Source organism: Diceros bicornis, chromosome 4 (assembly GCF_020826845.1).
Source record: "Diceros bicornis minor isolate mBicDic1 chromosome 4, mDicBic1.mat.cur, whole genome shotgun sequence".
In the NCBI taxonomy this organism is placed as follows: domain Eukaryota; kingdom Metazoa; phylum Chordata; class Mammalia; order Perissodactyla; family Rhinocerotidae; genus Diceros; species Diceros bicornis.
This window is the reverse complement of record NC_080743.1, coordinates 48947739-48974277: the sequence shown is the minus strand read 5'-3', so window position 1 is coordinate 48974277 and position 26539 is coordinate 48947739. Positions and strand designations below refer to the sequence as shown.

The 26539-nt window shown below is 44.6% G+C and overlaps 1 protein-coding gene and 1 long non-coding RNA gene across 5 annotated transcripts in view; one reads left to right on the top strand and one right to left on the bottom strand.

The window, feature by feature from the left end:
* Window positions 1-915: 915 nt before the first annotated feature.
* LOC131404341 (uncharacterized) lies at window positions 916-1862 on the bottom strand. The gene is made up of 3 exons (XR_009219777.1): window positions 1473-1862; window positions 1192-1289; window positions 916-1080 (listed from the first exon to the last, which is right to left on the bottom strand). It is a non-coding gene; the product is annotated as an uncharacterized LOC131404341 (long non-coding RNA).
* A 95-nt stretch (window positions 1863-1957) lies between these two features.
* CD58 (CD58 molecule) overlaps window positions 1958-26539 on the top strand; it is a 44057-nt gene continuing 19475 nt past the window's right edge. For 3 of the 4 annotated variants that reach the window (XR_009219775.1, XM_058538897.1, XM_058538898.1), the window contains exons 1-3: window positions 1959-2082; window positions 15827-16120; window positions 23585-23851. Coding sequence is in view for 2 of the 4 variants with exons in the window: in XM_058538897.1 (XP_058394880.1) it covers window positions 1998-2082; window positions 15827-16120; window positions 23585-23851 (646 nt within the window). In the remaining 2 variants the exon portion in view is untranslated. Of the gene's footprint in view, window positions 2083-15826; window positions 16121-23584; window positions 23852-26539 lie in introns of all 4 variants that reach the window. The other variant, XR_009219776.1, reaches the window with a different exon arrangement.

Genomic DNA, 26539 nt, shown 5'->3' with positions numbered 1-26539 from the left:
GTTGCTGTATGCCTTCTAGTTGCTGTATGTGGGACGCAGCCTCAGCATGGCCGGAGCACGGTGCGTCGGTGCGCGCCCGGGATCTGAACCTGGGCCGCCAGTAGCGGAGCGCGCGCACTTAACTGCTAAGCCACGGGGCCGGCCCCACGGCATTTTTCTTAATAAGAACGCTGCCACTGCTTGCTGGTCAGAGAAGCATCCAGGCAAGAAAGACCTAATGAACCATTCCTCACCCAATGCCTGGGGACCATGAACTGGGTGGTACTTCCCAGTCACAGGGGACTGGGCAGTCCTCTCCTCAGCCCTGCTCTGGACCGGGTTGACAGCTGCTGTCGGCCAGTCCAGACAGCAGCATGGCTGCCGACCCAAAAGTTGCATCCTGCTAGTGTGCAAAAGGTAAGAGTGGTGCTTTGGACTTGGCCTTGGTTGGACTCCCAGTTCTGCCTCTTACTGTGTGTCCTTGGGCAAGTCATTTACCTTCTCTGAGCCTAAGTTTCCTCATCTGTAAAAATTGGGACAATAAGATTAAATTAATCCAGTTAATGCACTTAACGCAGGGCCTGGCTCATAGTAAGTGCTCGACAGATATTTGCTGTTATGTCACTTCCCAGTTCAAAACCGTTCAGGGGCTCCCAGTGTCTAAAGATCTGACCCCATCCATCCTTCCTTTCCAAGTTGACCGGAGTTCCTACCAGCCCAGGGCAGAGGAGAAACTTGATTTTCTCACATTTTGCCCTACACACTGCACCTGCCTGTGTTCCCAATATCTGTAGATGACAGGGAATGTCTTAAGGTAGCGGGCTTCATGGTACAGGACATTGGTCCCAGAAATTTCACTGAGATTCCTTTTAAGATTTTATGGCCAATTTAAGAAATAACTCATGAATTCTTACAGCATGGTTCAAATGTCTTGAGTGGTCGGGGTGATGGAGATGACAGCAACAATAAAGCACATTTCCACTTGGTTTCATGCTGGTGTTTATTAGGATAGCAGGGAGTCCTGCTCATTGGAAGACAGTCACGTGATAACTAAGTTTCCTTAAGCACACAGCTGGGCAGGGGCAATTCTGGTGCTTCTCTCTGAAAGAGGCAGACAGGGAGGCTGCTGTGAGTGAAGAGCTGGTTCTGGGAGCAATTTGGTCTGGGATCCCATGGATTTGTGGGAAGGGCAAGCCAATCAAGAAGACTAACCTCTAGGATGGAGAGTTCCAAGTGTCTGCTGCAGCTTGGGCAGAGAGATCTTGGGAGGCAAAAAACAGTGAGGGAGCGAACAGACTTGACTCCTCAGCCTGAGGGAAAGTCCACAGTTGAGAGGGAAGAAAAGGAAAACAGAAAGGAAACCGAGATGGGAGAAATCACAGGCTGAAAATTCCAGCTCCGGGTTGAGGGAGGGGCGGGGGCGGGTGAGGCTTAAGGAAAAGCGGGCATGCACTCGAATGAGGAAAGACAAGCGCTTGAGGGGCGCCGATTACCCCAGGTAATCCCACACATTCTAGCAGTTGTCTAAAACGTCCCGTTTCCCGTCGTTTTAATACTTGAGGAAAGAGTGGTTCAAAGAGACTGTCTAGTCCAGGGTCCCCATGGCTGAAAAGGCACGCTCCGCGCCGCTGCGGCTGCTGGAAAGCGCTGGAGGAATAAAGGGCTTCGGAGGCTCCGTGGAACAGTGCGGGAGGAACTAAGAGAAACGAGGTTTTAAAAACGCAAGCACTTTTCAAGGAGAGCCCCACCGAGCACACAGGGGGGCGGCGGGGTGACAGGAGGGACCGGGCAGGGGGACAGCCGGCATTTTGGGGAGAAAGAGCACGAAGACGCGGGACCAGCGGCGTCCCGGGGAAAGAGGAAGGGCCGGGGCGGGTGCGGGGCGGGACTGGCCGCTGAGGGGCGGACCAAGGCGGCCGTGGGCGCAGGGCGGGGCGGGCGCCGGGCCCACACTCCGCGGCGGGCGAGGCCAGTGCCCGGAACTGCGGCTGCGCCAGGCGGGGGCCCCGGGCGCAGAGATGGCCCGACACGCGATGGCCGCAGGGAGCGCCCCGGGGTGGGCCGCGGGGGTCCTCGCCGTGGTCTGCCTGGTCTTCTGTTTCGGTGAGTGGAGGCCTTCCCCGGGCCCCCCGCAGGGACGGGCAGCGCTGGGTGCGACCGTGACCCCAGGGCTCCGGGGCCGCGTGGGCCGGCTGGGCTGAAGGCGATTGCAAGTTGGGTTGGGTGGCAGTAGAAACGCAGCCAGCGGGCCCTTGGGGAGAGAAAGTTGTCATTTCCTCAGCAAGTCTCCCGTGGGCAGTCGAGAAGAAACTTTGAGCCCAGGCGCTTGAATCCTGTTTGGGTGGAAGAGGCACGGGGCTCCAGCTCGTTCACCTCTCCGGCGCTGTTTTCTCTCTCTGGGGATCCCTGCTAACCCCCCTCCCCACCCCGATCCCCGCTCACCCCCCACCCAGTGTTCTCCGGAAGGGTGTGCCTCTTCTCTGAGACTCAAGTGACTGCTAAGTTACTTGTCGGGCCCCCGGCGGGCGGGCCTTATCACTGCCTCCCGGGCCTGGGAACTCGCCCGGCACGGGGGCTGGGGACCGGTTCTCGCCGCCCGAAGGATGCGGCTGGTCGCCAGCACTCCGCCCTCCCCCGCCGGGAGTGCCAGTCCCAAAGCCAGGGATTTCCACCCGCGCGCGGGAGGGGGAGAGGAGAGGGAGAGAAGGGTCTAGAGTCGGTGATGGCCTCACTTGGGATTCCTCAGTAGTGCGGCCGGTGCTCCTTGCCCCTCCCTTCAAAACGCAAAAGAACTAACTTGTGTGTCTAGAACTGCGGCCATCCCTTTCACAGTTCTTCAGCTAAATCGTCACAACAGCCCCATGAAATATAGGTATCTTAGTCTCCATTTTTACCTCCTTACCCGCATAAGCCCCTCCACACACAGGCCCCTAGTTAAGTCATAGCCAAACCCCTGGGACATAGCAATAACCCCGTTAACTGGTTCTCCTTTCTGTGCGGGTTTCCCATTGGGCCCCTTTTTGATCGGGTGCTACCAGATCCATCTTCCCTCTCCATGCTGCATTCAGCGTTTATTGAGTGCCTATGGGGTACATACATCTATGGAGCACAGCCTGGGGGGAGGAGTTGAGATATGCTCAAAAATACCTCCCTTGTAATGCCCAGGAGTAAGTGTTGTAAGAGGGCTTAAACGAAGTGCTAGGGGCCTGCAGAGGGAAGAAAGCAATACCTTTGGATGAAATCAAATATCTTGTGAAGCAAAGACTTTACAGAAGGAAGGGTATTTGAACCCAGCCTCCGAGGGTATGTGGATGTGCCATGACATGGGAAAAGATTCCAAGAGGAGGAGACCAGGTCAGAAAGACAGGGGAGCAACAGTGTGCAGGGTGAATCTGGGCAGTAGGGAGTCCTTCGGTGTCACTGAAGGGTAATGTGCCCACGGGAACTTGAGGCCCCGTGGCGGAGCCCTGAATGTCCCCTTTGGGAGTTTGGATTCTCTTCTATAGGCAAAGGAGAGCTGTTTCTGGGCCTGACAGGATCAGAGCCATGCATTAGGAAGGGTAATCTGGCAGCAGTGAAGAGGGAGAGGAATTGGAAGCAGAGAGGTCAGGGCAGACTACCATCACAGGGCCCAAAGAGCTGTGAGGCTTTCATGTACCGTTGGCTGTGGGAAAGGAGGAGAGACACATGCAGAGCCTGAATGGATGGGGTCACCCTCCTCCAGATGAGCTGGTCTCCCCCTGGTCCTGGAACGTACCTGTTGTCACTGCTGCCTGTATCTGTGCTCTCTCTTCCCCCGAAAACCCAGTTTAGCCATCCAGCCCTTCCTCCTCCAGGAAGATTGTCTGAACAGTCCCCTCATACTGGTCTCTCCCACCTGTTCATGTATTTATTCAGAAGTCATTTCATTCAGCAAGCATGAATATCACCTGCTCTGAATAGGCCTTGCACTAAGGACAAGGCTGAATGAATGGCGCAGGCCTGTAGAAGGTGAGCCCTTTGGGGGCCGAGCGTGCTTCACTAGGAAGCTGCCTGACACCGTGATAAGCAGCATCAGCTCAAGTCAGATGCCTGACTTCAGACCCTGGCCCTGCCCCTCGCCTGGGTTACGAACTTCTATAAATTACTTAACTTCTGTGTGCCTCGGTATCTTTGCCTTTGAAGAGAGAGTATACCACTCACATGAAAGGATAAAATAGTATCTACTTCATGGAATGATTGTGAACATCAGGCATTCAGCAGATACTTACTGAGTGTCAGCTCTGTGTCGGGCACTGTACGAGGGCCTGGGGATACCAGGAACACTCTTCCTGGCCTCTGTGAAGCTTACATTACAGTGGGGGAGAGAGATGGTAAATAAATAAATGAGGAAATATAAAGATGGTGGGTGGTGGTAAAGAAAACATTTACTAATAAAGAGATTAGTAAAGCAGAGGAAAGGTGAGTGGAAGTGGTTCATATTTCTTTTGAATTTTTTAAAAACTTTGGAACATATAAAATCTTTAGAATAGTTGCAAAATAGTACAATGAACACTTACATGCTTTTCTCCTGGAATCACCAGTTATTAACATTTTGTCATATTTGGTTTACTTCTTCCTCTTTATACACACACACTTAAAATTTCTTTTTTTTTTTGCTAAACCATTTGAGAGTTGCAGCCTTTATGAGGCCTTACCCCTAAATATTTCAACTTGTCTCTTCTAAGAATAAGTCTCCCGTAAGCCACAGAGCCATCAGCACAGTCAGGAAATAGAGCATTGTTACAAAACTATTTTCTAACAGAGACCAGAAGCCAATCCCAGATCACACACTGCATTTGGTAGTCCTGCCTCTTAATCTCCTTTCATCTAAAACTGTCGCCAACTTGTTTGTTTTGCTTTGTACTTTTTGACATCGCCACATTTGAAGGGTCTGGACCCGTCGTTTTATAAAATGTCCCTCTGTTTGAATTGTCGGTTTCCTCGTGATTAGATTCTGGGTACTACCTTCTTGGCAGGAATTTTTTACGGGTGTGTTGTGTCCTTCTCAGTGCTTCTCATCAGGGGTGGATGCAGCCCATTTATCCCCTGACTGGAGCTGTTAACTCCTATTATTTGGTTAAGGTGAGGTTCACCAGATTTCTCCAGCGTAGAGGCTCCTTTCCCCCTGTGTAAATAATACGTGATTTATTAAGTGACACTTCGAGGTTGTGTGAACATCCTGTTCTCCAGCAGTCTTTCACCGAGTGGTGATTCTTCCCCAAGTCCATTCTCACTAAGATATTTGTAGATGGCGATGTCCTATCCCTATTTTTTTTTTATACATTATTGACATTCTTCAGTAATGGAGAGCTTTTGCAACTCCCTTTCTAATTTTATTTTTTTAGTACTAGGGTGGACTCATGGATATTTTTTAAGATGGCATTCCTGTCGTTGTCCATTTTGATGCTCAGTGATCCTGAATTTGGCAAGGAGGAACCCCTCCAATCTTCATTGTCCTTTTGCCATATTTCCAACAATTTTTGAGCACTTCCTTACTTTCTGGCACAGAAAGATGTTCTAGACTCATTTTGTAGCTCTCCTGCTTCAGCCTTGGAATCATTAGATTCCCTTGTTCCTTTTAGTGGGGGATGGTATTTAGAAATCAAGATCTGGTTGCTACGTGCGCTCAAGGCTGCTGGAGTCGTGGCTTCCAGGCCCTGTCAGTTTTCAGAGCTAGGAAATAGAGTTTTCACAAAGTCGTGTGTTTATCTTGTTAGCACTACGGCTAATCCAACAGTTTGGTTCTTCTTCCTCTTCCTCCCTTCCCTATTTGTGGCTCCCTTCTCCATAGTGAGAACTCTATTCTTTGTAGCATCAGTATATTTTCCTAATGGACATTAAACACAAAATAGTTTCATAATTGCTATACCAATACCACTACCAAGCATAAACTTCACTAAATACAGTTCAAGATTTCTTTGCAGTTCTTTTTATGCTTCCATAATATCCCACTGAATATGTATAGAATACTATATTCAAAAGTTAGTCGGATTAATTCTTTTTCTTTCTTCTGTGTGGTTATTAATTTGATATATAGTTGCATTAATTTGCTTCTGTTTATTCAATTTTAGGGATTTCCCCCTTGATTTAATTTTTAAATACATATTATAGGGACCTGCCCAGTGGCATAGTGGTTAAATTCATGCACTCTGCTTTTGCACCCCCGGGTTTGGATCCCGGGTGTGGACCTACACACTGTTCATCAAGCCGTGCTGTGGCGGTGTCCCACCTACAAAATAGAGGAAGATTGGCACAGATGTTAGCTCAGTGACAATTTTCCTCACCAAAAAAAAAAGTAAAATATTAACATGGTTCAAATCAAAACTATTTAAAAATATATGCTCAGAGAAATTCTGTTACCTCCCACCCCCTCTCTCATAACATGTTATTTGTTTCTGTTTTATCTTTCTTGTTTCTTTTTGCAGATATAAACAGATACATATGTTTATTTCTAACTCCCTTTGTTAAACAACAGGTAACATACTCTGTATAACTCTTTTGTACGTTGTTTTTGTCAATTAACCATATGTCTGGAGAATCGTTCCATGTCAGTGATAGAGATCATCCTCATTCTTTTTTCACAGCTGAATAGTACTCCATGGGGTGAAGGAACAATATTTCATTCAGCCTCTCTCTGGTGGTTAGTATTTTATATAGTGGTCAGGGGAGGGTCTCTTTAAAAGGGTGACAGTTGAGTATAGACTTAAGGACGTGAGGGAGCAGGCCAGGTGACTGCCTGGGGGAGCGGCACTCCAGGCAGAGAGGATGGCAGCAAAAGCCTGAGATAGGCTTCAAGCATTTAAAGAACTTCCAGGAGAAATGACGTGTTAAAGTAGTCAGGGCTAGAGCCTAGAGATAAAGTTTTGTGGGCCCTTTTAAAGACTGTGACTTTTTCATTTCCAGAGAAATGGGAAGTTTCGGAGAGTTTAGAACAGGAGGGAAATTATGACAGCTTGTGTGTTTAAGTGAATTATTCTGGCTGCTATGGAGAATGTCTGTAGAGTGGGGCGAAGGAGAAGCAGGGAGACCAGTTAGGAGGCTGCAGGAGCAATGCAGGTGAGAAATGGCAGGGGGAGGAGGACAGACACGGGAGACGTGGGACGTGGTTTGAAGGTAGAGTCAGCAGGGTTGGTCCCTTGATTGCATCAGTGGGATGGCATGTGATCAGGACCCACCAGGTAGTGCCGGGCAAGTAGCAAGCTCAAAAATAGGAACTGTGGTATTAGTTAGCTCTGTTTAGCAGAGCCTGTCTTATTCTGCTGCTGTTGACCTTTAATAGAGCCTTTATCTTGCCAACTGTCTCCCCAACTAGAGTTTAGTTCCTTGTACGCAGGAACCAACTCATACCCTACTTCTTAAAAAATTCCTTTCCGGGGGCCTGCCCGGTGGCGCAAGCAGTTAAGGGCGTGCGCTCTGCTGCGGCAGCCCGGGGTTCGCTGGTTTGGATCCCGGGCGTGCACCAAAGCACCGCTTGGCAAGCCATGCTGTGGCCACGTCCCATATAAAGTAGAGGAAGATGGGCATGGATGTTAGCCCAGGGCCAGTCTTCCTCAGCAAAAAGAGGAAGATTGGCAGATGTTAGCTCAGGGCCGATCTTCCTCACAAAAAAAGAAAAGAAAAGAAAAAAAAATTCCTTTCGGGGCTGGCCCCATAGCATAGTGGTTAGGTTCAATGCGTGCTGCTTCAGCAGCTGAGGTTCGTGGGTTCGGATCCCTGGCACAGACCTACACCACTCATCAGCCATGCTGTGGTGGTGACCCACATGCAAAGTACAGGAAGATCGGCACGGATGTTAGCTCAGGGTGAATCTTCCTCAAGCGAAAAAAATGAGGAAGATTGGCAACAGATGTTAGCCCAGGGCTAATCTTCCTCAGCAAAAAAAAAAAAAAAATTCCTTTCATTGATTTGTTTTAATGTTTTTTAACAATACAGATTGTTAAATCTGGACATTAGATGATAAAGTATTTGTCAAGCATTTCTCCATTTTAAGTTATTACCTTATCTCATATTCTAATGTGAGACTTGTTCGTGTGCTTTGCTGCAATCAAGATTCAGAGATCTATGTTTTTATTTAGGAAAGCTAATCCAAGTCAAATAGTGTTGTGTATTCCTACTGGAAAACTAGACCCCATGTTATAATGGGGTATGAATAATAATAATAGGTGCTGTGAATTAAACACATGCTCTGTGCCAGGCACTGTGCTTAGTATTTTAGATTTTTGTTTTCTTTTAATTGTCAACATCAGTTTTATTAGGTAGGGACTATTAAAGCAGAGAACAAAGCTTAGGTAGGTAAAGCACCTTGTCCGAGTTCACACAGCAAATAAGTGGCAGAGGAGGCTAGAACCCAAGTCCATCTGACTCCAAATCCATGCATTCACAGCCTGGGGTTAGATAAGCAACTCTTTGAAGCTTGGTAGAGCCAGAGGTGATCTCTTATATATGACATGTATTCATTGTCCAATGTAATTTTGCTAAGGCATGTGAAATTATATGGGACAGCACAATTACCAATCACATAATATTGTATTCAATATCATAATCTACAATGGGGGGAAACTTTTGGGTCATAAAATTCAGAATGGGGATTTATTTACATATTTATTTATTAACATTTTGCCATAGTTATATACTCACTATACACCCACACTTCACTCCTAAATCCTTCTGCGTAATCCCAATAGTATTATAATATTTATGAAAATTAACAGTAATCTCAAAACATCACCTAACTTCTACCCTTATTCAGATTTCCCCAATTGTCACAAGAATGTCTTTTTTTTTTTTTTAGAAAACAGGATCTAATCAAGTTTCACGCATTGCATTTGTCACTATGTTTTTGGTTTAATTTTGCTAAGTATCTTTGAAATTGTGAAAGAGACTTAGAAACCACTTTTTTAGAACTAGATCTAGGAATTTGTTTTATTGCCCTTTCTATCACTCTAACGTTTCTTTGATAAATACAGGCTTGGAGGGTAGATATTGATTTCTCTGCTTAAAAGCAGAAAGTTTGCCTGCATACATCAGCCCTTATTTGCACGAGTTTTCTGTCTTTTGATTTCTTCTCACGTCGTTTCTTCTCGAGTGCAGAAGGCTTTTTGAAGATTTCACTCGAGGGCACAGCCTCTTACGTTCTGCAGTCACAAATCAAACCTTCTTTCTCAAGACTGAAAGTGAAACCAGGATGCCACCTTTTCCATTTGCTTAGATAGGTTGAGGTTTAATATGAAAGGTGATGGTAAGATAGGGAGACCCTCCCCAGAAAAGCACTGAGAACAGGTCAGCAGTTTCTCTTTGGAACTGTGCCCCTCCACCAGCCTCAAAGGAAAGTGTCCTTCAGCCACTATAGGCACGAGATCGTCTTCTGTGGCCCCTTTCCTTTTTTTGTCCCTTTCCCTTGTCCCATTGGCCTTCCCCTTCTCAGATGCTGCTGGTGCCTGTGCTGGTGAGCTTTTAGCCCAAGGGCTCTGAGGCTGAAAATGAAACCGGTGAAAATGAGGGGACCTTTTGCCCAGAATCACTGAAATAAATTCATGTCTGCTCCTTGACCCCAATTGGGAGCTGTTAGTTCCAAGTTCTGTCCTTTGTGTCATTGAACCAATTATCCATCCAAGGGAACCAAATTACCTTGATAGACTTGTTCTCAGGAAACAAACCCATTTTGGGTCCTAGTGACCTTCCCTTCCTTTTCATAATGTTCCCCAAAATGTCTATGGAGATTAGTGCCTGAATTTCCATCAGGCTAACTGATCTTTAGTTTTTTGAACGTTTTTTTTTCCCCCATGTAACAGTGAAAAACTAGAAAAAAATGAAATTTAACATACACATTCAGAAAATAATAAGAAACTCAGATTAATAAGAAACTAATAAGGCTATGTGTCATCATAAATTAGTTGTAATAGAATTTCTCAGCTATGAACTGAATAACTGAAAAGTAACAGGGATTATAAAGAAATTTTTCGTGAAATGATCCATAGTGTATTGAAATACCTTGAATCAGACTTTGGAGAATAGATTTTCAAAGACTCACAGTCTTAAATAGCTCTCTTAAGAACCTTATTCCCCAAAGCATGCTGTAGGTCTCACATGTGTCCTAAGGCAAGAAGGGTCAAAGGCAGATGTGGCTTTTGAGTGTGATGGGATGTGGGTCTCTTGAAAGGACAGGCAAGAATAGTGCTGTCGAATAAAATGTAATATGCAACAAGTGAAATTAATTTTAATAATATATTTTATTTAACCTAATATACCCACAATATTTTCCTTTCAACACATAGTTGATATAAAAAATATCAATAAGAGATCTTACCTTCCATTTTTCATACTAAATCTTCAAATTCTGGTGTGTGTTTTATACTCACAACACATCGCAGTTCGGACTGACCACATTTCCTCTGCTCGCGAGCCGTGGCTAGTGGCTCCTGAATTGGACTGTGCAGATTGGGAGGGAAACGTCTTGGGAAAGGAGAAGGACTTGAAGTACAAGAACAAGGAATAAAATGGAGAGTATTTTAGCATGACAGGAAACAGGAAAGTTCAAAAGGAAGTTGATTTAGAGAACCAACATCTTAATTCTGGCTGAGCTCATCCAGGAGGCAAGGAGTAGCCTGACAGCTGAGAGCATATGTGAGGCGAGTTCTGGGGAATTTCTGGGACTGGGGGACCAGGGGGTTTACTGCCTGTTGGGAGTCAGGTGGCTGCAGTTTCAGTCTGAAATAGATGGAGACAGGGAAGCAGCGGTGGTGTCTCTGAGACCAGGCGATTCCTCCCTTGAGCACTCATGGAATCAGAAATCGCTGACTGGGACTGGGTAAGGGTGGAATCGACAAGGAAAGACTGAGGCATCTCCTCACGTTGTAGCTAACAGTGCAGGCTCTGGAGCCGGCTACCTGTGTCTGGACACCAGCTCTGTCCTGGATCAGCTGAGTGTCCTCAGTCAGCTTCTGAACCTCTCTGAGCTCTGGTATCCTCATCTGTAACCTGGTGGTTCTCACTCTCTGAATGCTCTTCCCCATATTCTCAAGCTCACTCCCTCACTTTTTCCAGGCCCTGGTCCCATGCCAACTGTGACCACCCACCTACAGTACCAACGCCCCTCCTCATGAGTCCTCCTCCTCCCCCATACTCTGCTTCATTCTTCTCAGTAGCACTTAACGCCACCCGGCACAGGGCATACGCACTCTTCCACTTACTGTGTTCCTCCCCCCGCTGTAACATAAACTCCAAGAGGACAGGATTTTGTCTGTTTCATGTACTGCTGTATCCTGCCAGCTTATTACAGTGCCTGGGACATAGGAGGGGACTCCATAGATCTTTGATGAATGGATACATGACGAATAAGACCTAGCTCACAGAGCCGAGTTGAGGATTAAATGAATGAATACGTATGTGTATGTGTCTAGCTCTTAGAACACATGCTTGGTTCATAGTAAGCCTCAAACACAGGAAATGCTGCTGCTGTTGCTGTTAGATATTATTATTGAGGCTGTGCCAGCCCAGGGCTCATTTGCATGGGATTTATGAAGAGCTAGGTGACAGAAACACGCTGCACTACACTTCCTTGAGTAAAAACACTGTCTTCTTCTTCATTGTCTGCATACCTGGTGAGCAGACTTCCGACCCCAAAACTGGGACATGAGGGCTGACTAATAGGAGAGTATTTGTGGACTCGATGGGACAGATTATTTGATATCAGCACTGGCCTAGACATTTTAGAAGCGTGGCTGCTCCTCTGGACTGTGAATGTGTGTGTGTCGATAGAGGCTTTGTTTCCAGACTTGGGCTCCCAGGTTGCCAGGGAGGTGTCACTGCAAGTGTGCTGTGTGATGCAGAGGAGAGGCAAGAGGAGTAACCTGGCAGTCACAGCCCCCGTCTAGAGGAGAAACCCAGCTGCTTCCTTGGGTGCACAAATGCCCCAGGACCCTGCTGTCTAGGCTTGAACCAAATCACTGTTAGAATGTCATTCATATGGGGAAATACCAAGGTTTATATATTCAGGTACTGAAACTTTTAGGGGATTTTTTTTCTTTTCATCGAATGAATCTTTAACTTAACTGCTAAAATCTGCAGGCTATATGGAACATTAAAAATATTTTAGAGAGAGAAAGGAGTATTTTATTTTATTTATTTATTTTGTGAGGAAGGTCAGCCCTCAGCTAACATCCATGCTAATCTTCCTCTTTTTGCTGAGGAAGACCGGCTCTGAGCTAACATCTATTGCCAATCCTCCTCCTTTTTTTTTTTCCCCCCAAAGCCCCAGTAGATAGTTGTATGTCATAGTTGCACATCCTTCTAGTTGCTGTGTGGGGGACGTGGCCTCAGCATGGCCGGAGAAGCAGTGCGTCGGTGGGCGCCCGGGATCCGAACCCAGGCCACCAGTAGCGGAGCGCGCGCACTTAACCGCTAAGCCACGGGGCCGGCCCGAAAGGAGTATTTTAAAATCACATTGTTAATTTCTAAGAAAAAACTGAAACAAATCTTTCCTCCAAATCCCATGACTAGCTTGTCTCTAATAAATGGCGTCAATGAACAAGTTGCATCTCCTCAAACCTCAGACAGGCTGTTAACTTTGATTAGGGGCTGACATCCTGAGTGGGTGCAAGCTTATCTGGTGCAGTGCCCTAAAGCCCACACCACTTAGTAGGGCTGTGTTTGTCTTAATAGGTGAGACCTAGTTAAGCTTGAACGGGAGACAGGAGACAAAGGGGAACCTCTCAGAAGGAACAGCGGTGGGGTGGGAATGGGGAGTGGGGACCAGCAGACTCTCCAGCCCTGCTTTGGTGCTGGAGGCAGGCAATGGGGAGAAAAGGGGTCTGTTTTGATGGCATACGAGGGGTCCCAGGCCATTTATTCTTCAGAGCCAGTTAAACGTCTCCACCCCTCTCTGAGGAGTCACGATTCTTCACCCAGGTTCCACAGCAATTTGGCGCCTTGCAAAGCTCAGGGTTTGGGGTGACTGTCAAATTTTGTGGTTCCATCAGGAGGCCTTGCCTTTTGGACTACACTTAAGTTGTATTTAAATCAGTTTAGTTAATTCACTCAACAAAGTTGAGTGTCCTTCATGTGCCAGGCAATGGGGAGACAGCAAAGCCCAAGGATGATCCTGCCGTGGCCTGCCCGCTCACACCTCTCGTCTCACGTCATTGCACTCCTGTCTCAGGAGTTGTTGTCTGAAGGTGGACCTGCCACACTCTGCTTGGCAGAGCTAGCTGCTGCTCATTCTCCAGAACTCAGGGAGCCTTCCCTAACCCCTCGTTGGCTCCCTTAAGTAGGTGCTCTTAGTGACACCCTATGCTTCTACCTGGTGGCACTTATTACAGTTGCAATTGGTTGTTTGTCTAATTATTTGTATAAAGTCTGACTCCGCTAAAAGAAGGGAAGCTCTAAGAGGGCAGGAGCTTTGTCTGTCTTGTTCTTGGGGGTCCTGCATAGTAGAGATGCCCAATGAATATTTCCAGAATGGTTGAATGACGGTACCAGGCTGTTGTGAAAGGGAAGCTGAATAAGGAGCCAGAAAATCTGTGTTCTGGTCCCTCTGCTGCTGTAAACTTGCTGAGGACATTGAGCAATTGATGGCCTCTTGGAGCCTATTTCCTTGTCTGTACAATGGGATTAGCAACCCCACTGCACATGGATGTGGAGAGGGCTAAAAGGGGACACAAGAGTCTGTGAACACATAACTGGCAGAGAGTAGACATTCAGTAACATTTTCTTTCATTTTTCTTTGTGCCCTGTCACTTTACCTGTGAAATGGGGGTAATTTGACTAAATAATTTTTAGAGTTTCTTCCAGCTCAAAATTACTATGATTTTTTTTCTGAACTGGTCTCCCCCTTTCTCCACCTATTCTTCTCTCTGTTGCTAGCTCCATTCCTGACTTCTTTCTTCTTCTTGTTCTCAAGCCCAGGAAATAGCACCTCTGAAACATCCCTGGGAAAGATAGCAGCCATCTTTATGCAGCCAGGTGTGGCGCTTCATCTCAAAACTCTTCTCTTCCTCCGCCACCCTACTCTCATTCACTCTCATTCATTCATTCGTTTATTCATTTATAAGACATTTTGAGCCTCCACTGTTGTGTATGGACCCCTCAAATCCTATTCCTTTTCACCTGCCTTCCCATGTGCTCTGGTTGAGTGGAAGGGATAGTGCATGATCCACAAAGCAATGGAAGGATGTTGGTGTATTTTTGAGGGTAGTCTCCCTCAATTAAGGGAGATGGGTTCTAAAACTCCTTGCAAATAGATAAATGGGGGATATTTGCTTCTTATTGAAATTACTGAACACAATTGCCTACAATTGGTTTATTTACTGTTCCTGATTTTTCCTGTGCTCTTTCAATTAGCCTGATTGCTACTAGGCAAAAACTTCAATCAAGTTTTAATTTATCTTTAATGTCTTTCACTTAACAGCTGCTCTTCTCTCTTAACAAGAAAGTCAAGTCTGGAGCAAGATATATTTAAACCCATTTTGCGGTATCAAGAATATTCCAATCCAGTGGTGGTAGTAAATGTTTAACAACTGGACTGGTGTGGAGGAGGTAGGAGGCTCTGATTAGAAGCATTAGTCAGTTTCTTTGCTGTAAATACTCCCATCATAGTGGATTTCAAGCTGTCATCCGGACTTCACTGAACGGAGTTGGGTAGAGATGCCAGCAGTTGGCTCGTGAGAGATGATTGGAGCCAGCTCCAGCACGCCACTGTACCCTGTCCCTGAGTCCTTCATCTCCATCGTACGCCTGACTTGCTTCCCAATCATTGTTTCTGATCTCAGTTAATGGCACCTCTCAGTCAGTCAAGAAAGAGGCTTGACAGTCATCATTACCTCCTCCCTCTCCCTCATCCCCCACACCCAGCCACTAAATCCTGTTAATTTCTCTTTCAAATGTCTCTTGGCGTCTGGCTGCTTGTCCACTCCCACTGCCAGCACTTCGGTCTGCTCTCCCAGTCCATCCCTCTCTCATTGCTACAGCACTGACCTCTATTCTGGTTTCTCTGCCTCCACGCTTGCCCCTATCAACCACTGTCCGCTCTGCAGACAGGGTCAGCCTGCTGAAACTTAAGTTACGTCATGCCAGTCTTTTGTTTAATACCCTCTTATAGCTTTCTCTTGCCATTAGGGTAAATTCCAAACCCTTAGCATATCTTACCTGACACCCCCAGCCCCCAACTCACATGCCCTGGGATCTGGCCCCTGCCTGCCTCTCCAGCCTCATTCTTCACCCATCACCCCCTTGCTCTCTTCATTCTAGCCATTTGGAACTGCTATTATTTCCTCAAATACCCCAGGCTCCTTGGTGATTTAGGACCTGCCTTTGGAGGTGCTGCTGCTTCTATCTATATGATCACCTCTCCTCCCCCTCCTTACTCAGCCCGAGGCTGGCTAACTCCTCTCCTCCCTCAGTGATTTGCCGTCCTGTGTCGGTGTCAACATGACTTCCTGGAGAAGGGTGGTTCTCCTTGCCTGCTCAGTGTCGTCTCCAGGAAACGGGGCTTCTGCAGGGTCTGGAGCGGTACTGTTCTGTCTCGTTTGCTGCTGTATTTCCAGCGTTGCCCACAGTACCTGGCACGTAGTGGGTGCTCCATAAATGTGGAATCCCTTTCTTGGGTTAATGTGGGTCCAATTTCCCCATTAAAGAGTAAACTCCACGTGGTTGAGCATGTTTTACTTCCAGTACTTTCTGTCAGCAGTTTATTAGCTTAGCACAAAAAGGAGCTGATGAATAATTTTTACTGCGAAATTTAACTTTGTGTTTTTCCAAAGAGCATCTTGGAAGATGGTTTTCTATTTTTGATAAAGTCATGTTTTTCCTAACCAATTTTTTTCCCTCCTAGACGTCATCAGCTGTGATTCCCAATTGTATGGAGCTGTGAACAAGAATGTGACTTTCTTTACAGCAAGTTCTACGCCCGTTAAAGACATCCTGTGGAAAAAAAGAAAGGATAAAATTGTAGAAAAGGAAGAAAACTTTGAGGAAAAAGTTTTCCAACCTTTTACAGATAGAATTCATTTAAACAGTATATCAGGTGACCTCACCATCTTCAATTTAACATCATCAGATGAAGATGAGTATGAATTTGAATCCTTAAGCGTTAAAGATAGTATCAAATTCGTTCTTATGGTGCTTGGTGAGTATTCCATAAATTGGTTTGTTTAAAATGGCAACTTTCCAACTATTTTTAAGAGCCTAATACAAATTAATGGTTTATGAGAAATAAAATAATTAGATATCACATGTTGTCAGGACTTTCCTCTCTTTCTGGTGCACAGGAGCCACTTTCAATTCCCTTGTCATTCTTTGGGTGAGGAGAGGATGTGACTGAGGTAGGAAGAACAGCACCAGTTGGGCAGAGCTGCTGCCAGCAGCATCACTTGTCTTGCTAGGAATGTGGTGGCAGCAATGAACTCAGAACTCTTTAAGCTCCACTGATAGATGGAACTGAATTAGAGTTTCTGCTTCCTCCTGCAGCCCACCCAGGAGGTGGATTTCTTTCTTCTCCTGTATCACTTTAAACTGGAACTGGATATGGGTACATGTTCCTCCATGCATCCCATCGATGCTTCCAAGTTATTCTCCTGACCTCATCTCTAACACTTCTTCCTTGTTCTAGTCGTCTATAGGCCCAGAGGTGCACCTCAATGTTTTTTGATTATTTCAGTGCCTGGTTCATTTTCACTGTTTCTGATGTGCCTGCTGTCATAATTCTTGGTGATTGTTATATTTAAATGAAAGGTCTTTCTGATCTCCTGACTTCTCAGTCCTTGGTCTCCTCTCCTGTAATGATCTTGTTCTACACTCTACCTTACCTCTCCCCATGGACATAACCTAGAACTTACCATGACCCGTAATTCCAGTCCCTTCATTGTCTCAGTGTCAGCTGTCCCACCTCCTCTATTTGAAGCTCACTTCCTCTGCCAATGTGACTCTGACAGTCCTTCACCCCCCTGATGTCCTCCCTGCCCTCCCTATGCAGCCGCAGTGCCATGGTCACTCGCTGGGCTCACTCTGTTGCAGACACACTCAGCTTCCTGGCTCCTTTTTGGCTTGGTCATGTCATGTGGCCAGTCCAACCACGTTCAATCCAATGCTCTGCCTATTCTGTACTCACACACTGGTAGCTGCAGAAAAGCACATCACCCTACAGAGCCCTATGCTTTAAGTTTCTGATCACTTACCTCAACTAAATCCAGTGTATTCCTGGTGTCCTCACTCACGCACTCTCTGGGCAGTTATCTTTCCTCCCTTCAAACCTCCAACACCTCCTTCTCCAGACCCACTCTTCAGCTGAAGGCTTTGCTTCTTGTTTGAGGAAAAGGCACCATCAGAAGAGAATTTGTACAAGCTCTTGCCACTAGCCTACCTGCCTACTTGTTCCTGAGCCTGTGTACTCTGTTGTCTCCCGTTTCCATTCTGAACTTTCTCAGTTCTCACCTGGGGCCAAACCCTCTGCTTGTGCCCTGGATACGCTTCCTCTCCCTGCACTCAGGGATATCACTGATTCCACTTGCTCTCTCCTTACAGGCGTTTCCCCCATGAGCTAATGGCTCATTCCTGTCAGCGCACAAATATGCGGTTATTTTTACTGTCATTGAAAGCCCTCTCATGGCCCCTCTACCCCTCCAGCTGCCACCCACTTTCTGTCTTCACTTTATAGAAAATCTCCTTGAAGAAGTTGTCTCTATTCGCTCTTTTTAATTCTATTCTCCTGTTCACTTTTAACCCACTCTCAACAGGCTTTCATCCCCACTGCTGTACCCAAATGCCTCTTGACCTCCTCACTGATGAATCCAGCTGTCCATTCTCCCTTCACATCTTTCTCCACCACTCAGCATCTTTCGACACCACTGATCACTCCCTCCTCTTTGAAACACTGCCTTCACTTCACACCAGGACACCACCCTATTCTGGTTTCCTTTTAACTCACTCACCGTCCCTTCTGTTTCTTTTGCTGTTCCCTCATCTCCCCAACCTCTTAACATTGGCGATCCCAAGGCTTAAGTCTTGGGTCTCTTTGCTTCTCTGCCTGCATTCACACCCAGGTGGTGAGCTCATCCTGTGTCAGGGCTTAAATATTATCTTGATGCTGATAATGTACAGATTTAGAGCTCTAGCCCAGACCTCCACTGAGCTCCTTATGTGTGTATTTGACTGCTTACTCGCTATCTCCACTCAGCTATCTAATTGGCCTCTCCAGGATCACATTTCCAAAAGGGAGCTCATGACCTTTCCCTTAAAACCTGTTCCTCCCCAAGTCTCTCCCCTCTTAGTTAAGGGCAGCTCCATCCATTCAATTGCTCAGGCTAAAACCTTGATGTCATCCTTGACACTCCTCTTTCTCTTGAACACCATGTTCACTCCACCAGGAAATTTCATTGGTTCTACCTTCAAAATATAACCAGAATCTGACCACCTCTCACCACTTCCTCTGGTGCTGATCTAGGGCTGCTTCATCCTTGTCTGGAGGATTGCAATAGCATTCGAATTTGGTCTCCCAGCTTCCCCTCTTGCCCCCGACAGTTTATTTTTAAACACAGCAACCAGAGTGATCTTGAAACATGAGTCAGATCATGCTGCTCATCTGCTTAGAACTTTCTAGTGGCCTCATCTCACTTTGAGTTAAAGCTAAAATCTTTGCAGTGGCCTGCAAGGCTGTGTGAGATCTGGCCCACATGACCTCCCCTTGCTGTTCTTAGATGTCCTCGTAATGCCCTTGCCTCATAGCTGCCTTTTCTGCGCTGCCTACTAGCGTTCACAGCTGAATCTGTCCCCATCTCTCCCCTCTGCTGGGTCATAGGTTCACGTGTTTTATCCCAGAAGTGGATGTAGATCTAGACCTTCTTTATGACAAAGGCTGTTTTAGGAAGACCCAACTGGCAGCAAAGTGTACAAAATAGTTTTCAGGGGATGGAGAAGAGGCAGAAAGTCCAATATAGCAATTCAAGTCTGAGCTCCTCAAGTCCTGTTTGAGATGGTCTCAGTGGAATGGGATGTGATGACTAGCTGGATCACAAGTGATGGACAACAGCCATTACTCACCAGTTCACCTGCTGGTTCACTGGAGTCATTGGGAGGAAGAGAGAATTTCTCTCTTGTTCACCAGTGTAGCCCCAGAGCTCAACAAAGGACTTGAATAGGCAATAGGCACCCAGTAAATACTTGTTGTATCAATGAAAGCCATCGAACTGGGTGACTGAGAGGAAGGTGGTACAATTGACAGAAATGGGGGCTCTCAGACTAGGTGGCTGGTTTCTCTGGAAGATGTTGAACTCCATTTGGACGAGTGAAGCTTGTTAAGGTGTCTAGCCGTCCTACTAGAAGAACCAGTAGATCCCTTTGAAGAAGCAGAATCTGTAAAACCTGGATGTTGGGGATCGTGCCGTTGATAGGGCAAGCAAACAAAAAGATTGATCCAGCATTTAAGATAACAATAGAATACATTTTAAGAGCTGTTTTATATAGAGTTTGTAAAACTGAGTTCAAAACATTTGAATAAGTTTCTCTTTTTATACTTGATGAAATGTTTAAAAAATAATTTAATTTAGAAAATTCTGTGGTAACTCAACAAAGATGCTTGATTTTGGTAGTCTGGCCAACTGGCTAGTCCTTAGGAAGCTTAGCGAAGGCCTCCCAAGGAGCCAAGTACAGGGAGGTGAGTTTCCATCGGGAGCAGGTGATATTGGCAGTATTAAATGCAGGAGTTCAAGTCCTGGTTTGGGAGTCTGGATTTTAGCCTGTGGCAGTGGGAGCTGCTGTATCCAGTACTGGAGCAGGAAAGTGACTTGATGAAATATATTTTTGGAAGATTAATCAGGTAGTATTTATGACAGATTAGAGAGAGGAGATGCCAGGTTGGAAGCTACTGTGATCTTCTGGGTAGCCAGATGTGTTGGTAGTAGATGTTTGGAAAGGAAAGAATCAAAAGATACTTTGAAGAAAGCGTCAACAAGATTTAGAATTTGGTTTTGTTTTTTTGTGAGGAAGATCAGCCCAGAGCTAACATCCATGCCAATCCTCTTCTTTTTGCTGAGGAAGACTGGCCCTGAGCTAACATCTATTGCCAATCCTCCTCCTTTTTTTTTTTTTTTTCCCTTTTTCTCCCCAAAGCCCCAGTAGATAGTTGTATGTCGTAGTTGCACATCCTGCTAGTTGCTGTATGTGGGACGCCGCCTCAGCATGGCCAGACAAGCGGTGCGTCGGTGTGCGCCCGGGATCCGAACCTGGGCCGCCAGTGGTGGAGCACACGCACTTACCTGCTAAGCCACAGGGCTGGCCCCAAGATTTTGGTTGTTAAAAGATATAAGATGACTCAAGGTTTCACACCTGAATAACAAAAATGATTGGTCACACTTCTTTTTTGTAGAAATGAGGAAGTCCTACTTCTTTGAGGGAATGTTAACATTTGTCTAAGTGACTTGGTAATCTTCCGGAGACACCAGACCTAACGGAAGACTTTCAGAAAGGATATTTTAGGAAAGGGGATTTCCTAGCATCTCCTACATTCAGGGCATCCACTTCCTTCTGTGTGTTGAGATATGGCTTCCCTCCCTTCTCCAAAGTCCCCTTAAAATTTCCACCGTTAATGTTTATTAGTTCTTCCCCATCACCTTACAGCCTTTCTTGCATTGAAGATAGTAATTTTCATGTAAGTAGAATTAACTGCTCTATCCTTAAATGGTCTGGACTGGTATGTGACTCTTTACTAAAGCTAATGGAAATGTACAAATGTCATCAGATGTGTATAAGAAATTCTAATTTCTTCACAGAGTAGTGAACTCAGTTCATTATTCATAAATAGACTAAGCTATCTTAGAGATGAAGTAGGCACGTTTCTTGCCAGTTTAATGCTGCTTAAGGTACAGATGTAACTAATAATTGTTAGATATAGCTGTAGTAAGTCCCATGGGCAGTGAGAGAATGTGAAAGATTCTAGATAGAAGGATCTGAGGAGTAGAAGCTCTGCCCCAGGTGCTGCGGGAAGGTTTGCATACTTTTAGATTCTTCCAGGTTTCCTGTCTGGCAGCTGTGGTGTAATGAGACCTCCAGAAAGAGCTTCTGGATAGTTAAGGGGGTTCTAATAACAGAGAAAGTAACACTAGCACTGCCACATGTTTCCCCTCAAATTATTTTCATATTCCACTTGACCTTTACAACGACCTTAGAAAGCATTGTTTTCCCTTTTACAGGTGAAATTGAGACAGATTTGGTAACGTAGAACAAGAGGCTTGGGCTGGATGATTTCTTAAAAGTCTCCCAGCTCCTGTTAGAAGTGTGGTCCACGGTCACACAGCAAGCCGAAGCTAAAGCTCACACCTCCCACCTGCTGGCCAGTGACTCTTGTCCTGTCTCACACTCTCCTGGGGAGCCTCGGCTTCCTAGCCTTGTGCTCTCTTATTCAACTCTTAAGCTATGCCAGGCACTGCCTGTTAATTCATGTATTAATTATTATCTGTATCAGCTCATTTCATCCTCATCACAGTTCTGTAGAGTAGACGCTATTTGTCTCCTTATGGTACAGGAGAGGAGACCTAGGCACAGGGGGATTAAGTAGCTTGTCCAAGGTCCATTGGCTCTTAGTGGTAGAGCTGGGGTATGAACCCAGGCAGTCAGGCCGCTGAGTCCATGTTCTTAACCACCATACCATTCCTTTTGGGAGGTGAGCTGATTAAAGAATTTACATTTTATAGAGTGGAGAGAGTAATTTGAAGACTGTCTCCCTGAATTTATCCATCTATCCATCTGTTCTTGCGTCCGACATCTGTCATCCTTATTGAGGAGCCAATTCTGTGTCTTGTACTATGTCAGATGCTGTGACTAAGAGGTGAATAATGCCTGGTCTTTACCCTCCAAAGATGCACAGTTTGAGGGGATTCATGATGCACCTCTGTTCGGTTTAGAAAGTGTTTGGTGAAATGGTAGACATTGGCTGAACTAGATAATAAACTAGGATCTGTAACGGAACACAGGGAGCACCCACATCAGAATCACCTGGGGTGGTGGGACGAGGAATCTATATATTTTACACACACCCTAGGTGATTCTTAGCCACATTAATATTTGAGAAATGCTTTTATGGAACATTTCCGAGGAAGTGGAAAGTTTGATTTCCTGCCCCTGAGAAATGGCCGGCCAAGATACAGAGGCAGGCCTAAGTACACGGAGTTACCTAGAACAGTCATTTCTGTTTCTCAACTGTTCTGGAGACACGTGGGGCTCATTGGAAGAGCCTCGGGCTGTTGTAGGAGTGTGGCGGGCAGGGTGGACCTGAGGAGGCCGAGGGAGGGGAGTTCTGGGCTCTCCAATTTTGAGTTAACTAGAGCAACTTCTTATCCTTTTGAAGGATATTGGTCTCCTGCTTAATATTTAATTTGGAAAAGGTTTCCACTGCTTAAAAAAAGCTTAAAAGTTCTTTTACCTAAAGAAAAACTTTAAGGGAGTATGTGATGAGTCATGTGACCAGGATTAAACCTAAAAACTGAGGAAGCCCCAAGCGGAAAGGGAAGTCATGTATGACTCGGGTCTCTAACAAGGCAGGCTGGGTGCATTATTTCACCAAGCGAGGAAGAATTCAGGGGGAGAAGATGAGGGGAAAGATAAATTGAATACTTTCATTTTTTAGATTATTAATTAGAGTTTAAGCATTCTTTTGTCTTAGAAAATATCGTTTTAAATGACAGCATAATATTCCATCATCTCCATGAACTTTAATTCACTTTTTAGTAGATGTTTATTACATTGAAATTTTATTATTCAAATGCTACCATGACCATTTTTTGTATATTCAATGTGTTTTTACACGTTTTCTCAAGTCTCTTATGATTAGTTGTTGGGGAAAAGTGCAGAGGCAAGAATGCCTATGAATTAACAAATAAATGCATGGCTAATGGGACAAACTAATTAGCATTGAGGTTTTAGAGGGCAGTAATGGTGTAATGTGACATGTGGGTGTCTTAACCCAGGCCTGCAAGGCCAGGCTGCCTTAGCCGGCAGGAGGCGCCTCCTAGAGGAAAGCGGGGCATGAGACTGGCAGGTCTGTGACGTGCGCCACACCCCACTCTGCCTCTTAGCAGGGCCAGCCCCAGCACAGCTCCACGGTACCTTTTGCAAGACCCTGTGAGTCTCATGTTTTGAAATTAAACGTTTTTCAGATTTTAGAAAGGTGATATAAACTCTTTCCTCTGTGTGTGTTAAGAAGCACCCCACTGAGTTATGGGGAGCACCCTATACTCAAGCACGTTAACATTTTTAGTAAAACACTATAATGAATATTTGAAGTAAGTGAGAAAAATAAAAACTATAAATCCTCATGTCAGTTCTGATCAGGGTTTGCAGCTAAATGACTTTTCTACCATCTCGTGTGAAATCTTCTGGCTTTCAAAATGAGGATAAGGGATTTGAGGCCTGTAAGTAATCTGAATTTGAGCAGGTAGATCTGACCCAGAAGAAGAGTGAACTCTCTCCTGTTGGTGCTCAAGGAGATAGTCTGTTCGTCTTTTCAAGCTCATAAGGAAGTTGGGAGCTCTTCATAAATGTGCAGATGATGAGTCTAAATATTACTCTTTTCTGTACTAAATATACATTTTTTGTTTTGCAGAGCCTCTTCCGTCTCCGACACTAAATTGTACATTGGCTAATGAAACTGTTAGGGTCCAATGCAGGATTCCGGAACCTTACAGCAGCCATATAGACCTTATAAGGTACTCATGGAATTGCTCCTCAGCACAGTGTAAAAATGGCTCGGAATCATCAGAAGTGTGTGTTAACAAGAAAGATGCTCTCTCACGGACAATAGAGTGTGTCGTTAGCAATCCATTATTCAGAAATGCATCATCAATCGTTTTGGACACTTGTGTCCCACACGGTGAGTAAATAACTAAATGTGTCATGGCAGAGATACTGTATACAAGTGGGGTCCACCAACCAGGGGTGCTTTGTGTGTTTCAAACCACAGATAGAGTGGCTAACATACATTTCACAAATTTGAAATGTAAAATGAGTTACAATTTTCACAGACATTCCATTATAGATATAAAGCTAACATTTTTTAGCACTTTCTATATCAAGCACCGTGTTAATACATGTTAATTAATTCAGTCCTCGCACAACCCTATGAGTTGGGTGCTAGTAATTTTCCTTATTTTATGGGGAGAAACCAAGACACAAGGAGTTTAAGTTGTTTGCCCAAGGTCAACAGCGAGTAAGTGGCAGAGCCTGGTTTTGAAATCAGGCCATTTGGCTCCAGGGCCCATGCTCTTAATTATTCACCATACTGCTTCATAATATTCTTAGTAACCATTGTGTTCTTAAAGGTTGTATGTGTGCTACAAGAATGTGCATTTGATACGTTTGTCTAGGCTAACAGTTAATAGCATGACAATCCCTCTCATCTATGGTGTTTTTATGTTAAGTATCATGTACATTTGTAATTTACAATTTTTATTGTCTATTTTTACATTATACTCCCAGCTTGCAAACAAAGGGATCAGTGACTTGAAAGTGGTTCATTAAAACATAAAAGAAGAGATGGAAATAGTAAATACTATAATTCAGAATAATATCGTAGTTGTAAATAGTGAACAGGATTCCAAGGCAAATAGAGAATATGAATCTCTTTGGGCTGGGATACATAGGGTCACTCTGTGAATGAATTTCTTTTCTGAACAAGCAACTGAAACAGAAAAGGGCAATTAGTAGATATAATGAATGTAAAAAACTTGAATTTTATTTGACTGGTGAACCATTCTCCCTAAGTCTCCCATGTATTGTACTTTCTGAAACTTTGCAAAAAGTGACATAAAGCCATTAAGGTTATTATATCATTTTCAGACAGAGCAGAGTGACTTCTTGGGTAAAGTAAACAAATATTTCCAGAAAAAGTCCAAAATGAGTTCTGATTCATAACTGATGGATTTGGTCCCTAAAGACAGAGAAAAGACCAAACCCACAGAGGTGTCACTCAAAGTGGCACCATTCGCACAAGTCACACAATTGCCAAAAACCAGCTGCAAAGTTAATGACAATTTTTATGCTTTATTCCTTTATTAATTCCTTTATTCCGCTTATTGAGTGCTGCCTAAACCCAGGTCATACAGTGTGCTAGCAGATAGTTGCTTTACAGTGGGAACGACCGAAAACAAAACCAGCTTGCTTTTGGCTTTGGTACGTATGCAGCATACGTAACCAACAAGTAGAAAGAAGGTGACCGTGTGCATAATGAACAAGCAGGTTGAAATCTTGAAAAGCTTCGGGTGTTCCAAGAGGCAAAATACTTGAAGGAGACAATTTCCGAATAAGATCTTCTATAGAATTATATGGAATATTTTAAGAGATTTTCAAGCATTTTGTGCTTGCACGGTTTTCACTTAACCTTTGCCATTAGAATTGAATACCCAAGGAAGATGCTCTTCTCTGCGGATAGTTTGAGAAAAGATCAAGATAACATCCCTCTCACTGATGTGAAATGAGTGTTATTAATTTGAAAACAGCCCTTTTTTTAATTAAATAATTGTAATTTGTCTTTCTTTTACATTTCCCCCAGATTGATAGTTCACATCACATTGTAGATTTTGAAAGTTTGAGAAACATTGCTAGATAGTTCTTAGGTCATTTAAATCCTGGAGTAGTGTTGATATTTGAGACATATCTCTGGGGTCCTGTCCTTGGTCTCCACTAACCAGATGTTGGGGGACCTTTTTCTTTTCTGTAAAACTGGGGCCTGAGCTTAATGACTTGAATGGTTCTTTTCAACAATAAAAGTCTAGGGTCTCTTTTTTCCTGTAATGATTTTTGAATACTTTTCTCTGGAGTTGCATGCATCATAACAGATATAAATCCATGAAGGTATAACAGTTAAATACTCAGTCTTACTTTTTCAGCTGTTGATTTTTTATCCAGCCTTTCTGTTGCTTTATTCATGAAGCATAGTAACTCACATTGACTAGCCTGCTACTCTTTGGCAAACTCGTCCAAATAACTGTCTCATTTGCTCCTCACCACCACCATTGTAGACTGGCTGGACTGGGATTGTAATTTACTTTGTAAGAGTGAGGAGACAGGTTCAACCAGGTGGGGTGACTTCCCCAAGGTCACTTAAGTAATAGAGATAGAATTAAAATTTAGGTCTTCCAAATTCTGGAGTTTTTTCCCATGACTCCATCCTGGCTCTTTACGTGTCTCAAAATAAATCAAGTTAAGAAAAAATTTTGACTGATTCACAAAAATTGGCTAGTGAAAACCATACCACATTAAATGATATTACAGGTTGTGGGGAATTCTACAGAATCAGATTTCTTCAATAAGTAAATTATAAGGAGAAGAAAAAGAGAGGCAATGAGGGAAACTTAGGGGTTAAAGAGATTTAAAAAACGTATCAATTAATTGCAATATATGGACCTTATTTGATCCGGTTTAAACAGAAAAAAGTAAAAAATAGAAATTTAAACAGTGACTGCATATTTGATTATATTAAACAATTTTTTAGGTATGATAATGGCATGGTTATGTTTTACAAATAATCCTTATCTTTTGGAAATATGTACTGAAATATGGC